The sequence below is a fragment of the Amia ocellicauda genome, chromosome 14, assembly GCF_036373705.1.
Source record: "Amia ocellicauda isolate fAmiCal2 chromosome 14, fAmiCal2.hap1, whole genome shotgun sequence".
Classification (NCBI taxonomy): Eukaryota; Metazoa; Chordata; class Actinopteri; order Amiiformes; family Amiidae; genus Amia; species Amia ocellicauda.
The window spans coordinates 1,802,904-1,819,162 of NC_089863.1; the positions used below are offsets into that span (position 1 = coordinate 1,802,904).

Below are 16,259 nucleotides of genomic sequence, written 5' to 3' on the forward strand. Positions count from 1 at the left end.
TCAAAAATAATGCCATGGATAAAAACAAGATACATAAACTTGATTTGGATAGTTTGTTAACATATAATTTCACATAAGGGTCTACCTTGTTTAATACAACAAAAATATTGTGTTTATCTGCAATGGACTGACATGCCATTCAGGGTTTACCTTTCAAAATTACAGCACATACACTTGAATTCTACACTTTGCTTTGGAAGATTGGTAGTCCATCAATGTTCAAAGATATTTCTGTAATATCATTATTGTTAATCAAATCTTTGGGATATTTCTCAATGTATTTCAGAATTTCTCCTTTACAGGAAAGTGTATGTACTGCATACCAGATATCATTTCTGTTTCTAAGTTTTGCAGGGCTTTTAGTAATGTCCTCTCTGTTTTAAGGAGATCTGAATGGCCATGGTTTTTCAGTGTCATGAGAAGATCATCCACAGCATTGTGTGTTATCAAGTTTCAATTTGCCCAAGATGTAAGGTCATCTTTCACAGAATTGCCTCCTTCATTTTCTTCATCCTCTTCAGAATCAGAGTATGTTATTATGGCATTGCACTGATCAATTATGGCCCAAACATCATCTTCTCTATCACTAGTAGAATCGCTGTCATGGCTACTATCTTGTTCTCCATTGCAAGGCTCAACATCTGCATTTTCAAAATCATGGTATGTATGATGCACAATTGACCCAACAATATCACTGGTATCACAGCTTTCTGACACTTTTCTATTACTGGGAAGTGATCTCTTAGCAGTTTTCCATTTCCTTGTATATGCTAATCGTCTGTTGTTGCTATCTGCCATGCTCCAGATAACTAAAGCTTGCAAATATCTATTTATTTTTACCTTTTGTGGATCAACATTGTGCAGTCATCATTTTCCATCAACACAGTCAAGGTATGATTAGATACATTATAGTAAGTTAACATTACCATTAGTAACATTGGGTGGGGTATGGGAAAGAATAGTTATACAATGCAATCACTGATAATGCTGAATGGTGTATTTATTTTTTTATGCCTCAGCATGGAGCACTTTAAGATTCAATATTTTTGGTACATTGTTAAACCCGTGGTTTTTTTTGGTTTGTTTCTCCTTGACTACCTACCTACCTACTAGATGGCGCCCCAAAAAATCCCATTGAAAATAACCAAGTGAGTCAAAATTGTTTCCGAACGCGAATGTGTAGTACATATTGGGATCTATAGCTACCCGTACTGTGTGTGTGTTACGTGTTTAGCTTACAGTCTAGTATTGTTGACGCTGGTAAGTTTTATGCATTTCGTGGTGTAATAAGTTCGGGATACGAATATTTATATTTTCTGGTTGGTTAAACAATCTTAAACAGTGTATTCTCCACCATCCCATATGTCAGCAAAAAGTGCCCAACATTATTAAAGTGTTTCCCATACTGTATATGTAAAAGTTACATTCAAAATGTATTTCTCTTTCTGTTCTTAAACCTGGGATAATTGTAATATATGCATGATTAAATAACATCCACGTTTTTATCTTTGTCTCAAATCTTTTTTTATTGTGTTACAAAAAACAGTCATAGGCAGTAATACATAAGGAAAAACATAACTAATAAGAAAAACAGTTGAGCTGGAAGTTTGACAATACTAATATAAACTAAATCAATGCGGCTAACTATATTTTCCATCTGCTCATATTATATCAAGAAAAAGTACAATTACATTGTTTCAAATAGCACTACATGTTTTACTTTGTGAAACACACCCAGCCCTTGCATTAGTAAACTACCCACAATATAAAAACAAAGACAACTGCTCACCATAAATTAAACAGATCTACGCTCGCCGTTTGGAGTCTGGATTGGTAGCAAAACTATTATCTGTGTAATCGCATGACCAGTTCTACCTGTAAATCCCAGCCTTGAATCTATGATCGTTAGACAAGGTTCTATGGTTTTAAGTAATGTAACGGGAATACTCGAATACTCGAATAATTGACAGAATACTCTAGTACCAAAATAGTCATTAGTGACAGCCCTAATGTTGTTAATTTGTTTGGAAACAAAAAGAAACAAAGAAACAGAAAAATCAAAGACATTTGTACAAACCAAGGAAAGCGGAAATGGAGACAAAATAAAACTCAACTGCAAAGACAGTCACTGGATCCCATGAACATCAACACACAAAACCCTGACAGGCGAGTACGTGCTGAACCTGGAAGAGCACAGAAATAACAGAACACATTCGTAGTCCATCCAGGCAATTAAAGCAGCGCACAGCCCCCCAGTCTGGATTAAACAGATCAGTCTCGTCACTCAGACATCCCCCCGAAACTGAGTCGCAGTCTTAATAAGCAATAGCTCCTTCAGGAATCCCCAGCTGTCCCAAACTCTGTGTCTCTGTGTGATACTGTCTCTGTGTCCCTCTGTCTGATCCTGTCTCACGGTGTCTCTGTGTCTCTCTGTCCAGCTGCAGTGAAATGCTCCACCTTCTCTCCGATTCCCTCCACTGTCAGTCGCAGTCTCTCCAGTGTCTCTCTGTAAATCTCCAGCTCTCTGGCCTTCTCCTCATAGCGCTGCCTGAGCTCCTCAGTGCTGAGCCCCAGTGCTGCTGCAGGGAGCTGTGCCATCACCACCGCCTCCTGCAGGGCCTCTCTGTGTCTCTCTGCCTCGTCTCTGGCCTGTCCCTCATAGCGCCGCCTGAGCTCCTCCATCTCCCTCTGGTGTCTCTCCTCCATCTCTTTCCTCTCCCTCTCCCGCTCCTCAGTCAGCACCTCCCTCTCTCTCACCAGCTTCTCTTTCTGCTCTCGCTCTCTCCTCAGCTCCTCCTCCAGCGCTCTCCTCCTCTCCTCGTCCCTCTCCTCCCTCAGCCTCTCCTCCAGCTCTGCTATCCGCTCCTCCAGCGCTCTGATCTTCTCCTCTCGCTGCTGGAGCTCCCCCTCCATCCTGCGGAGGCAGTTCTGCACTTCCTTCTGCTGCTTCTCCCTCAGCCCTTCCTCTTCCCTCTGTTTCCTCTCCTCTCTGTCCCTCAGGATCTGCTCTTGCCTCTGTCTGATCCGGGACTCTGCCTCCTGGTACATCTGGCTGCTGTAGTGGCTGCCATTGTTTGCTGCCACCACCTCCTGGATTTTGGCCAGGAGCTGTGTGACCTGAGTGCCGTCGCCCCTGTTCTTGTTGTCCAGAGCGTGGTACCTGTTCCCGCACTTCTCCACCAGCCACCGGAGCTCCTCGCCGCCCGTCTCCACAAACTCCTGGACGCTCTTGCCGTTCAGCTGGTCGGCGTGAGTGAAGAGGAGCACGGTACGCCCCGCAGCCCCCTCCCCGAAGATCTCCCGCACCCTCTCCAGCGTCCTCCTCTCCTCCCCTGTGGATCGGCCCAGCGGGGTCACCAGGAGGAAAGCGTGGGGTCCCGGGGCAGACAGGTTGATACAGAGCCCCACGTCCCGTCTCACGTCCCCCTGAGAGAGAGGCGTATGGAACCAGTCTGGTGTGTCCACCACAGACACCCGTCTCCCAGCCACGCGTCCTCTTCTCTTGGCGCTCTCCTGTGTCACTGCAGAGCTGCTGGCTTCAGAGGGAAACTCCTCTCGGCCCAGGATGGTGTTTCCTGCCGCGCTCTTCCCAGCCCCAGTCCTCCCCAGCAGCACCAGCCTCAGCTCAGGGAGACTGGGAGGCGCCGGGGCGTCTGGACTGGGAGTCTCTCCTGGGCTTCTCTCTGGAGCGGCACCTCCACTCACTGCAACACAACACAACACACAACACACAGTCAGAGCTGAGACGACAACACGGCACAGACACACTGCTGAGAATGGGATCAGAGATCAGAGTCAGTGATACAGACTGAGAGGAGAGCCAGTGAGATCAGAGTCAGTGATACAGACTGAGAGGAGAGCCAGTGAGATCAGAGTCAGTGATACAGACTGAGAGGAGAGCCAGTGAGATCAGAGAGTCAGTGATACAGACTGAGAGGAGAGCCAGTGAGATCAGAGTCAGTGATACAGACTGAGAGGAGAGCCAGTGAGATCAGAGTCAGTGATACAGACTGAGAGGAGAGCCAGTGAGATCAGAGAGTCAGTGATACAGACTGAGAGGAGAGCCAGTGAGATCAGAGTCAGTGATACAGACTGAGAGGAGAGCCAGTGAGATCAGAGAGTCAGTGATACAGACTGAGAGGAGAGCCAGTGAGATCAGAGTCAGTGATACAGACTGAGAGGAGAGCCAGTGAGATCAGAGTCAGTGATAGAGACTGAGAGGAGAGCCAGTGAGATCAGAGTCAGTGATAGAGACTGAGAGGAGAGCCAGTGAGATCAGAGTCAGTGATACAGACTGAGAGGAGAGCCAGTGAGATCAGAGAGTCAGTGATACAGACTGAGAGGAGAGCCAGTGAGATCAGAGTCAGTGATACAGACTGAGAGGAGAGCCAGTGAGATCAGAGTCAGTGATACAGACTGAGAGGAGAGCCAGTGAGATCAGAGAGTCAGTGATACAGACTGAGAGGAGAGCCAGTGAGATCAGAGTCAGTGATACAGACTGAGAGGAGAGCCAGTGAGATCAGAGTCAGTGATACAGACTGAGAGGAGAGCCAGTGAGATCAGAGTCAGTGATACAGCATTAATCAGACTCACTCTTGGGAGGGTTCCACTCCATGCTGCTCCTCCTCTTGACAGGTTGTGTGGATTCCTCTGTCTCTTTCTCCAGATTCTCTTCCTTCAGTGTCTTTCTCATCTTCTCCTTCAGCTCCTCTTCTCTCCTGCTCCACTCCTCCTCCATCCTCTGTTTCAGCTCCTCCTCTCTCTCTCTCTCCCTCTCTCTATACTTCTCCTTCAGCTCCTCTTCCCTCTCTCTCTCCTTCACCTCACACTCCTTTCTGATCTGATCCATCTCTCTTTCTCTCTCCCCTAATCTCTGTGTCAGCTCTGCTATCTTTCTCTCTCTTTGTTCATCCCTCTCTTTCAGCTTTTTTTCCATTTCTCTCTCTTTCTCTCCATAGCCCATTTTAATCTCCTCTATCTCATTCTCTCTCTCCTCATCCATCTTTTTTAGTTTCTCTTGAACCTCCCTCTCTCTCTCTTCCTCTCTCTGCTTATGCCTCTGTTTCAGGTCTTCCATCTCTCTCTTCCTCTCCTCATCTTTCTGTTTCACCTTTTCTTCCATTTCTTTCTCTCTTCCTTCCTCACTCTCTTGTATCTCCCTCTGCCTCTTTCTCTCTCTCTCCTCAAAATCCTTTTTCAGCTGATCTATTGCTCTCTGCCTCTCTTCCTCTTTCTCTCTGATTTCCCTCTCCCTCTCCTCCTCCCTCTGTTTTACCTCCTCCCTCTCTCTTTCCATCTCGTCATCCTTCTTTTTCAACTGCTCTTCAATCTCTCTCCTTCTCTCCTCTGCCTTCCTTTGCTCCTCTTCTCTCTCTCTCTCTGTCTTTTCAAATTGCTGTGTCAGCTCTGCTATCTCTCTCTCTCTCTCTTTGTCCTTCTGTTTCAGGTTTTCAATCTCTCTCTCCCTTTCCTTATACTCCTTATTTAACTCATCTATCTCTCTCTTCATCTCCTCTTTCTCTCTGATCTCCCTCTCTCTCATCTCCTCTCTCTCTTTATCCATCTCTCTCTCTCTCTCCTCTAATCTTTGTGTCCTCTCTTCATCCCTCTGTTCTACCAGTTCCTGGTACTTTTGAGGCAGAAAGAATCTCTCCCTGTGTCCTGCCAGCATCTCGTCTATCTTGTCCAGCAGCTCTGTGACCTGAGTGCCGTCGCTGCTGTCCCTGTTGTTGAGAACATGATACCTGTTCCCACATTTCTCCACCAGCCGCTGGAGCTCCTTGTGTCTCTCAATGTGCTGCTCAATGGTTGTGTCTCCCAGTTTGTCCCCCCCAGTGAACAGCACTATAGTGTGTCTCCAGACTCTCTCACTGAGGAGCTCCAGGTGTTCCTGCGCTGATCTCCTCTCTCTCTCTGTGAATGAGTATCTCCCCACAGGAATGAGCAGGAGGAGAGCGTGGGGTCCCGGGGGACACAGAGACACACTGCGCACAATCTCCTGTTTGACCCGCTCTGGACTCTCCTGTACAGAATCCCTCCACCAGCCTGGTGTGTCGACCACAGTGACCTGCCTCCCGGCCACGTCACCCTGGCTCTTCTCACTCTGCTCAGTCTCTCTCTCAGTGTTAAACGCCTCTCTGCCCAGGATGGTGTTTCCTGATGAACTCTTCCCAGTCACTCTCCTCCCCAGCAGCACAATCCTCTGCTCTGAGAGACGCTGTGTCTCAGGGGAAGCAGTCTGTCTCCCCCCTGTCAGAGAGAAACAACACAGTTTATATCCCTCTTCAGCCCCACTGCCTCTCCCTCCATCCCTCCCTCTCCCACACTCGTCCCCTCCCTCTCTCCCTTCTTCTTTCTTTATTTGTGCTTTATTACTCTCGTGTGTGTGTGTGTGGTGAGTGTGAGCACAGTGTTGTCCGCTGTGTTGATTGTGTCGTCTCTCCTCTATATGTCTGTGTGTATTCGTGTGTGTGTTGTCACAGTGTGGGGGGCGATGAAGCAAATCTGAATTGATCTGTTTTTAACTTCTTCTGAATGACATTGTTTTTTCTCTTTACTTCCATATTGATATTTTTCTCTCCTCCATTTGTCTTCTCCCTCCCTCCATCTTTCTCTACCTCCTTCCCTCTTCCACATTTCCCCTCTTCTCTCCCTCCATCCCCACCCATATCCCCCACTCCGTCTCCCTCTTTCTCCCTCCCTCCTTCTGTGCTCCCTCTCTCCCTCTCCTTCCCCATCCCTCCATCCTTCATCCTGCTGTTATAGTTCACACAACACCCTCTCCCTGCCTCCTCCTTTCCCAAATCTCCTTTCCTCCTCTCCTCCTCCTTCCCTCTAACTTACTACCCCGTCTCTCTACCCCTCTCTCCCTCCCTCCCTCCTTCTCTCTCTTCTTCTCATTGTTTTTTCTCATTCTCCCTTCATCTCCCCACTTTCTCTCTCTATCCTCCCTCTCTATCCCACTCAAGCTCTCTGTCTCCGCTTCTCTCTCCTTCACAGAAAACAGTGATAATAATAATAATGCCTCTGTCTCTCTCTGATGACATCACACTAATAACAGAGTCTCAGTCACAACAGGACGAACACGACTACTGCTAATAATGAATAATGACACTGTCTCTCTGCCCTCTCTCGCCGCTCTGCCCTCTCTCCCCGCTCTCTCTCTCCCTCTCTCTCCTCTTCCTTGCTTCTCCCTCTCTCTCTCCCTCCCTACAGTCACTCCAGTCAGACAGTTTGCCCATCAGCTGTGTCTCAGTCCCTCTAATAACTCTCTCAGTGGGACTCTGAGCTCCTGCGCAGCCGACACTTTAACTTACTGCACACCTACTGCACTACTGCACACCTACTGTACTGCACACCTACTGCACTGAACACCGACTGCACACCTACTGCACACCTACTGCACTACTGCACACCTACTGTACTGCACACCTACTGCACTGCACACCTACTGCACTACTGCACACCTACTGTACTGCACACCTACTGCACTGCACACCTACAGCACTGCACACCTACTGCACTGAACAACTACTGCACACCTACTGCACACCTACTGCACTACTGCACACCTACTGTACTGCACACCTACTGCACTGCACACCTACTGCACACCTACTGCACTACTGCACACCTACTGCACTGCACACCTACTGCACACCTACTGCACACCTACTGCACTACTGCACACCTACTGTACTGCACACCTACTGTACTGCACACCTACTGCACTGCACACCTACTGCACACCTACTGCACTGCACACCTACTGCACACCTACTGCACTACTGCACACCTACTGCACTGCACACCTACTGCACACCTACTGCACACCTACTGCACTACTGCACACCTACTGCACTGCACACCTACTGCACACCTACTGCACACCTACTGCACTACTGCACACCTACTGTACTGCACACCTACTGTACTGCACACCTACTGCACACCTACTGCACTACTGCACACCTACTGTACTGCACACCTACTGCACTACTGCACACCTACTGCACACCTACTGTACTGCACACCTACTGCACTGCACACCTACAGCACACCTACTGCACTGCACACCTACTGCACATCTACTGCACACCTACTGCACACCTACTGCACTGCACATCTACTGAACACCTACTGCACTGCACACCTACAGCACACCTACTGCACTGCACACCTACAGCACACCTACTGCACACCTACTGCACACCTACTGCACTGAACACCTACTGCACACCTACTGCACACTTACTGCACTGAACACCTACTGCACACCTACTGCACACCTACTGCACTGAACACCTACTGCACACCTACTGCACTGCACACCTACTGCAAACCTACTGCACACCTACTGCACTGCACACCTACTGCACTCCTACTGCACTGCACACCTACAGCACACCTACTGCACACCTACTGCACACCTACTGCACTGAACACCTACTGCACACCTACTGCACACTTACTGCACTGAACACCTACTGCACACCTACTGCACACCTACTGCACTGAACACCTACTGCACACCTACTGCACTGCACACCTACTGCAAACCTACTGCACACCTACTGCACTGCAAACCTACTGCACTGCACACCTACTGCACACCTACTGCACTGCACAAATTTGTAGTGTCCAGTCAGTCAGTGTTAATGTGCTGTAGTGTCCAGTCAGTCAGTGTTAATGTGCTGTAGTGTCCAGTCAGTCAGTCAGTGTTAATGTACTGTAGTGTCCAGTCAGTTAGTCAGTGTTAATGTGCTGTAGTGTCCAGTCAGTCAGTCAGTGTTAATGTGCTGTAGTGTCCAGTCAGTCAGTCAATGTTAATGTGCTGTAGTGTCCAGTCAGTCAGTCAGTGTTAATGTGCTGTAGTGTCCAATCAGTCAGTCAGTATTAATGTGCTGTAGTGTCCAGTCAGTCAGTCAGTGTTAATGTGCTGTAGTGTCCAGTCAGTCAGTGTTAATGTGCTGTAGTGTCCAGTCAGTCAGTCAGTGTTAATGTACTGTAGTGTCCAGTCAGTTAGTCAGTGTTAATGTGCTGTAGTGTCCAGTCAGTCAGTGTTAATGTGCTGTAGTGTCCAGTCAGTCAGTGTTAATGTGCTGTAGTGTCCAGTCAGTCAGAGTTAATGTGCTGTAGTGTCCAGTCAGTCAGTCAGTGTTAATGTACTGTAGTGTCCAGTCAGTCAGTCAGTCAGAGTTAATGTGCTGTAGTGTCCAGTCAGTCAGTGTTAATGTACTGTAGTGTCCAGTCAGTCAGTCAGTGTTAATGTGCTGTAGTGTCCAGTCAGTCAGTCAGTGTTAATGTGCTGTAGTGTCCAGTCAGTCAGTCAGTGTTAATGTCCTGTAGTGTCCAGTCAGTCAGTCAGTGTTAATGTCCTGTAGTGTCCAGTCAGTCAGTATTAATGTGCTGTAGTGTCCAGTCAGTCAGTGTTAATGTGCTGTAGTGTCCAGTCAGTCAGTCAGTGTTAATGTGCTGTAGTGTCCAGTCAGTCAGTCAGTGTTAATGTGCTGTAGTGTCCAGTCAGTCAGTCAGTCAGCGTTAATGTGCTGTAGTGTCCAGTCAGTCAGTCAGTGTTAATGTGCTGTAGTGTCCAGTCAGTCAGTCAGTGTTAATGTGCTGTAGTGTCCAGTCAGTCAGTGTTAATGTGCTGTAGTGTCCAGTCAGTCAGTGTTAATGTGCTGTAGTGTCCAGTCAGTCAGTGTTAATGTGCTGTAGTGTCCAGTCAGTCAGTCAGTGTTAATGTGCTGTAGTGTCCAGTCAGTCAGTCAGTGTTAATGTGCTGTAGTGTCCAGTCAGTCAGTGTTAATGTGCTGTAGTGTCCAGTCAGTCAGTGTTATTGTGCTGTAGTGTCCAGTCAGTCAGTCAGTGTTAATGTGCTGTAGTGTCCAGTCAGTCAGTCAGTGTTAATGTGCTGTAGTGTCCAGTCAGTCAGTGTTAATGTACTGTAGTGTCCAGTCAGTCAGTGTTAATGTGCTGTAGTGTCCAGTCAGTCAGTGTTAATGTGCTGTAGTGTCCAGTCAGTCAGTCAGTGTTAATGTGCTGTAGTGTCCAGTCAGTCAGTCAGTGTTAATGTGCTGTAGTGTCCAGTCAGTCAGTGTTAATGTGCTGTAGTGTCCAGTCAGTCAGTGTTAATGTGCTGTAGTGTCCAGTCAGTCAGTGTTAATGTGCTGTAGTGTCCAGTCAGTCTAAACCCCGCCCTCATGACGAAACCGGGCTGTAAACGAAACTAAAATCAAATCCAGAGAAATCAAAAGCAGAGATCACAGCCTGTGTGTGAAATGGACTCCATCAGTGCGAGGTTTTAAATTTAAATTTAAATCTCGATTTAAAATTATTTGCTTTCAAGTTTTTTTTTTGCTTTTCATATCGTTTTTGTTTACAATTCTAGATCTTCTGCTTTCGATTGTTTTATTTTTGATCTCAACATCCATTTTTTCTCAACTTTATTTTTCTCGGTTACAATATATTTTATTTTGAATTCGTTACTTATGGCGGTAATTTGAGCCCATATTTCTGTCCTGTATCGGACCGATATTGATACGGATTATCGGATCTGCGCATCTATACAAATAACTGTGTCAGACACAACAGGCAACTCACCACCAAGGGAGGAGGACCATCTGCTCGCCATCTCTCTCTCTCTCTCTCTCTTTTCTTTCCTCTTCTCTCTCTCTCTCTCTCTCTCTCTCTCAGATCAGCTGTTGAAGGACTTGCTTTCCTCCAAAATGAAAAGTTACTCTGTTCTGCCTCTTTTCTCTTCTATTCTCTCTCTGTCTCTGTCTTTTCTGCCTATTTTCTTTCCTCTTCTCTCTCTCTGTCTCTCTCAGCAGGAACATCTACGCAGTTCTCCCTCACAGCAGCACTTTCACTTTCTCTCTCTCTCAGCTCTTCCTTCCTGCCGCGTCTCTCCGCTCAGTTGAGTTATTGGAAACCACTATGGAAGCCAAACTGTCATTTAGAGATATCTCACAATACAATTCAAGATATCTTATGTTGAATTTGAGATATCTTGAATTTGAATATAAGATATCTTGAATTGTGTTTTGAGATCTCTCTAAATGACAGTTTGGCTTCCATAACCCCCGCTGCCCGCTGCTCGGCTGTAATCTTAATCGTGAAATGTAAGTAAAATATATACCGTTTTATATATTTACATTTTGAATAATAATTAATAATTTACAAGAGTGAGCATTAACATGTACAGTTCAGGCTTAAACATTTATTACATAAAACAGGACCAGATATGTTCGCTGGTACAGGGAGATAGAATTTCAATATAAGTAGTGGGTTAAATATATCCTTAGAAATGCGTATCAATATGAATTAAGCTAAGTAGCAAACATTGCTTTTAAATAAACAGGGGTGTTGCCAGGATTTCAGGGCCCCATGATAGAAAAAAAGGTGCTGGCAAAGTGTGTTCAGGGGAAGAATGCTGCCGAGGTGCCGATCACGGCATGGATGCGTGTCCCTCTGCTGCATGGGCCCCACCGACAAGACACGCAGGGCCCCCTCCCTCTCAGGGCCCCCTGAATCCTCATCACCTTTCTTTGAAATGTACTTAATGTCGGGGGAAATGTGATTAAAATTGTGTTTTCATTCTTAATGTCTGTATGAATGTTACTAGTTAGTTGTGCTGAAGGCTGTTCAAACTTCTTACTGTCAATACAACCAAGACCACTAAGCTCTTCAGACTGCACCCCCAAGCTATTGTAATGTGTAAATCATACAAATATACATACACACATAGGCTTGTGCTTAAAACTTATTGAGTTTATTTACTTTATCTTATTGCATAAATGGATTACATTAGATATTTATTTTACAGAACATGGTTTGTTACTAATATTATTACAAATGCAGCTTTTATTGAGTTTTATTTGAGTTTTAACAGTTTTTAAATATACATTCTATTATTGTTATCTATTTAAGGATTTCTCAAGTATGTTGGTTTCATTAAATGTAGTGTACATGGTGGTGTAAATATACACCTGTACACCCACACACACACACACTGAAAGTTTCCATTTAAATTGTCTGCATTCTATTTCTTAAAATGTTGTATATATATCACGGTGAACTGTATGACACTATTATTATTATTATTATTATTATTATTATTATTATTATTATTATTATTATTACCTTATTCCTTATTTCTTTATTTGTTTGCACTTTTCATTCACATGTTTTCGTTTCACCTATCGAGTTATTATTCTTATTCTTATTTTATTATATTGTCACTGATTTTGTGATGTGGTGGTGGGATTTAAATTGTCTCCCTTTCTTTGTGGCAATAGAAGATGGGTCTTTTCTCCTGAGTGGGAAGAGTAAGCAATCAAAAGCAGAAAGGCATTTTGCACTATTTTGCCGGGGGAAAAGAGGAAGGCAGTCTTCCTTGACGCCGCAGGACGCTGTCTAAGCCAAGCCTGCACACTTATCAGGCCGAACCCGAGACGCCACGGCTGTGCGGCAGTCTAGGGGGATTCCTACGGTACAGAGGCTCCAGGGACTAGGACTGCATACCATATAAGTGAACTGCATTCTGCTTTTCCAGTCACAGAAATACAGTGGACGGACTGAATTTGTTGAACCGGCTTTATTTTGGTGCTTCATATAATCTTTCCCCCGGGCTGAGACGCTGCTTCCTGTCTGTGGAGACAAAGAACTGTGATCTGTCTTTGGTTATACAAACCTTAGGCATTTGTCCCCTTTATCTTTCAGCCAAAGCTCTCCCTGCCGGTTTGCTATTTTTAATACAAGCATTAAGCGTTTGTCACTTTATCTTCACCTGAAGCTCTACATACCTGCCGGCATTTCTTGAGTTGGACAGGAGTCTGCAGAGATCTAAGAAAAAGGAGACGATTAGATGTGTTTGTGCTGCATCGGGCTGAGGATTGTTATTGTTAGAAGTGGGAACATTCATCTGTCCAGGAGGCAGTGGAGATTGTCAGTCCCAGATCCTAATCCTTTAGATTTTTTGTATTAGGGTTTTAATTTGGTGCCAGATTTGATATAAAGTTAGTTTATATTTAATTAAAAATTGTTCTCTGGTGCTGCCTCAGACTTCCTGTCCTGAGGATAGTGGTTATCGGCTTATATTTCATTCGTGTTGTTTGTATTGTAAAAATAAATATAATTGTATTTACCTGGTTGTCCTGATTTGGTGAGCAAGATCCGAGGTCCCTGTGCGATGAGGGTGTGTTCCTTGACTCTAAAACAAAGTGTCGTAGTCTCGTGTCTCGGCTACATCATATAGCTTGTTACATATATTCAGGATTTTCTAAGGTTTAGACCATTTAGACTGACTTGTCATTCTTGATCTCTGTAAGTAAAAGCTGCTATCTAGTAGTAGTAGTAGTAGTAGTCGTAGTAGTAGTAATCTAGCCTTTCATATTTTTGCCTATGTAGGGTCTTGGTCCAGGAGACATGTTTCTGTAACTGTGCTCTCCATATAAAGATGAAGAAACATCTCTTTGTGATCTAGAAGGAAGAATTATACCCATCAGGGGATGCTTGTCTTGATGCACGATATTTTTCTCTGCCACGGTCTTGTTTCATCCATTCTGGAGAAGGCCGACGGTCCTTTTTCCCCTCTTTGTACTGGCTGTGCACATGTTTGAGATTTTCTTGCTGTTGCTTCAACTGGCTCACCTCTACTCCGAGTGCTTTAACATCTGCAGTTAAATCTGCAATAGCTTGTAGTAATTTGGGGGATTCCTCTGACGTAGATGTAATGGACTTGCTTGACACCATAGCTGTTGGGTTATTTCCAGATTTACATATAGATGGTTGTTCCAGAACCTTCTCACTGTGCTTGAGAAATGTGAAGAAGCAGTTCTTAATGCTTCCTTAATTTTTAGGGCTTCCTCCAATCTACTTGCACCATGCTCATAACACTTTGCCTGCAGCACTGGGTCTAAACCAGCAACAAAACGCCTAAAACGCTCCATTTCAATAGCTGGCTGTCCGTAACTGGGAAACGCCTCTTGCACAAGTCTGCGAACTTCGGCTGCATAAACGTCTAATGCTTCTTTAGGCTGACGGGGTCTTGCATTAACAAAAGTTTGAAAATGCAGTAGGTATTCTTTTCTTCCAAAGACTTCTTTTAATTTCTCTACTGTTTTAGCATAGTCTTTTTGTATTTCAGAGGGTAAAGAAACCCAGTATGACAGTGCATCTCCACTTAAACGTGTTGGTAAAATTGTTGCAAGATCCTGGTGCTGTGTGTTTGTGCAGCATTTACAGCCAATTCCAGATGCGTGTTCCACAGAGAAAGACTTTCTTTATCCTTCCCATCTCCGTGAAAGCAAGGAGGCAGCTCAACACGATCATGTGTTACTCTGGTCGAATTTGTGCGTCTTTTTGCATTAATCGGTTCATTTTCATTTGCTGCGTCTACATTAATCTCTGGGTCTATCGGATTTTCCATGTTTTTTATCTTAGTTTCGTTTTTAAATGTACAGTTCACTCACCACCCACGTGGTTTTGTCTCCGTCACCCACAAGCACAGCTCCCTGCATCTGGCCTCGCTAGAGAAAAAACAAAACCAAACAATATCCCACCGCTGCCGCCAATCTGTAAACCGTGAAACTCTACTCTACAAAGGATTACTCGTCTGGTGTCCATTAATAACTGAGTGATCAAGGATCCTATCCAGTCTGTTTTTGAATGTTCCCAAATTGTCTCTTCAGCCACATCGCTGGGGAGTTTGTTCAGATTGTGACGCCTCTCTGTGTGAAGAAGTGTCTCCTGAGCAAGTCACTTAAGCTCCTTGTGCTCCATCATTCAGGTGAGATGTAATTGTAAGTGTCTCTGCAGCTGATGCATAGTTCACACACCCTAGTCTCTGTAAGTTGCCTTGGATAAAAGTGTCTGCTAAAATACACTAATAAAGTAGACTGTGAAACAAGTTGGAGGTAGACGTGTTGTTTGGGGTTCAGCTGACATCAGGACTCCTTGACACAATTTATTGTTCCTGGCACTTTGGTTTATTTGTCTTATAAGCCGAGTTGCAGTGATGAGTACAATGACGAGCACAACAGTGTAGCGCCACTACTCCTCTCAATCCACTACACAGAGACCTGTCCGGCTTTACAACATGCAACTCAAATAATATTCTCCTGGGGAACAACATAACACATAGCGGTTTCTCCTGCTATAAAGTAAAATAATGTATACAGTGTTTCTAATTTCTTTTACGATACCTTTTCATAGATTTTTATATTTTTCAATAATAAACTAATGTCACAGCAGTGCCGATCTTCTGGCAAACCGATAATTTGTCAGGTTAATGTTCCATAGTCTACTGGTACTTCATGGTGTGTAAACCGCTTGATCCATATTTTGAGAGTCTTTACCAGTCAAAAGTTTGAATGTTTGTTTCAAAGATCACACATTTTAGAGTAGTCAATAGCAGCCAAGCTCTAATTGTTTAAATGGCAGGTCATTCCTATATGTAACCACAGGGAGCCGAGCTGTGGCAGGACGGACAGATTCTCTTCTGTCAACTACGCCACTTTGGCAGTTTCACCCAAAGAAATACTTAAAGCTAAAGGGCCCCAATGCAGGCCCCCCTTAAACAAACCAGAGTAAGCAGAGACGTGCAAATAAAAGACAGTAACAATGTATTCTGTATGTAGCAGGACTAGTTAAAATATTAACAAACCGATTACAATACATACAAGTACAATCAGACAATCACCACCAGGGGGCGACCAACACTCGCTTCAGCCTAACCAAAATAATACAGGACAAGTCAAATTACGTTAATCATAAACCCAGAACCAACGTATAAATGTAGTGTGTATATATAATGAACTATAAGCAAATCAATGCACACTTCAAAAACAACCAGTTATGAAGTGAAAGAAAAGGCAACTCAACAAAATATATAAAGACAAACCATAACCCAATCAACAGATTAAAGCCGATCACGTTCTACCGCCCGTCCTAATTACATACGAACAACCACAAAAAGTTACATAAAAGGAAATGCGTAGAAACCAGCAGCGGACTCCTCCTTGTGAAAGATAGAAAACCCACATTTAGGATGTCACCGTGGTGACCAGAACAATCCCTCAGGGAGCTCAACTCGCCCACATGGATAACATTTACTCCGGGATACAGCTGCCCACCCCACACCCGTACACGTCATACAACGTCACATCCTGCGTCACAAAAGACCCTACAAACAATACACATAATTATAGCGAACCAAAAACCCATACAGAAACACAAACATTAAAACAAAACGTACC

General features: G+C 44.8%; 1 protein-coding gene across 1 annotated transcript; it reads right to left on the reverse strand.

The window, feature by feature from the left end:
- Window positions 1–1,518: 1,518 nt before the first annotated feature.
- Window positions 1,519–11,018, reverse strand: LOC136768243 (trichohyalin). Its single transcript, XM_066722339.1, has 3 exons — window positions 10,603–11,018; window positions 4,594–6,249; window positions 1,519–3,704 (listed from the first exon to the last, which is right to left on the reverse strand). Exons 1-3 carry the CDS (start codon window positions 10,631–10,633, stop codon window positions 2,410–2,412), a joined length of 2,982 nt encoding a protein of 993 aa, XP_066578436.1. The 5' UTR covers window positions 10,634–11,018; the 3' UTR covers window positions 1,519–2,409.
- Window positions 11,019–16,259: the final 5,241 nt, after the last annotated feature.

Excerpts from the sequence above, each read along its gene's own strand:
- LOC136768243 (XM_066722339.1), bottom strand. The coding sequence starts at position 10,633 with ATGGCGAGCAGATGGTCCTCCTCCCTTGGTG. Across the intron at positions 6,250-10,602 it reads ATGGTCCTCCTCCCTTGGTG|GGGGGAGACAGACTGCTTCC; the intron begins GTGAGTTGCCTG and ends TCTCTCTGACAG. Across the intron at positions 3,705-4,593 it reads GGAGTGGAACCCTCCCAAGA|TGAGTGGAGGTGCCGCTCCA; the intron begins GTGAGTCTGATT and ends GTTGTGTTGCAG.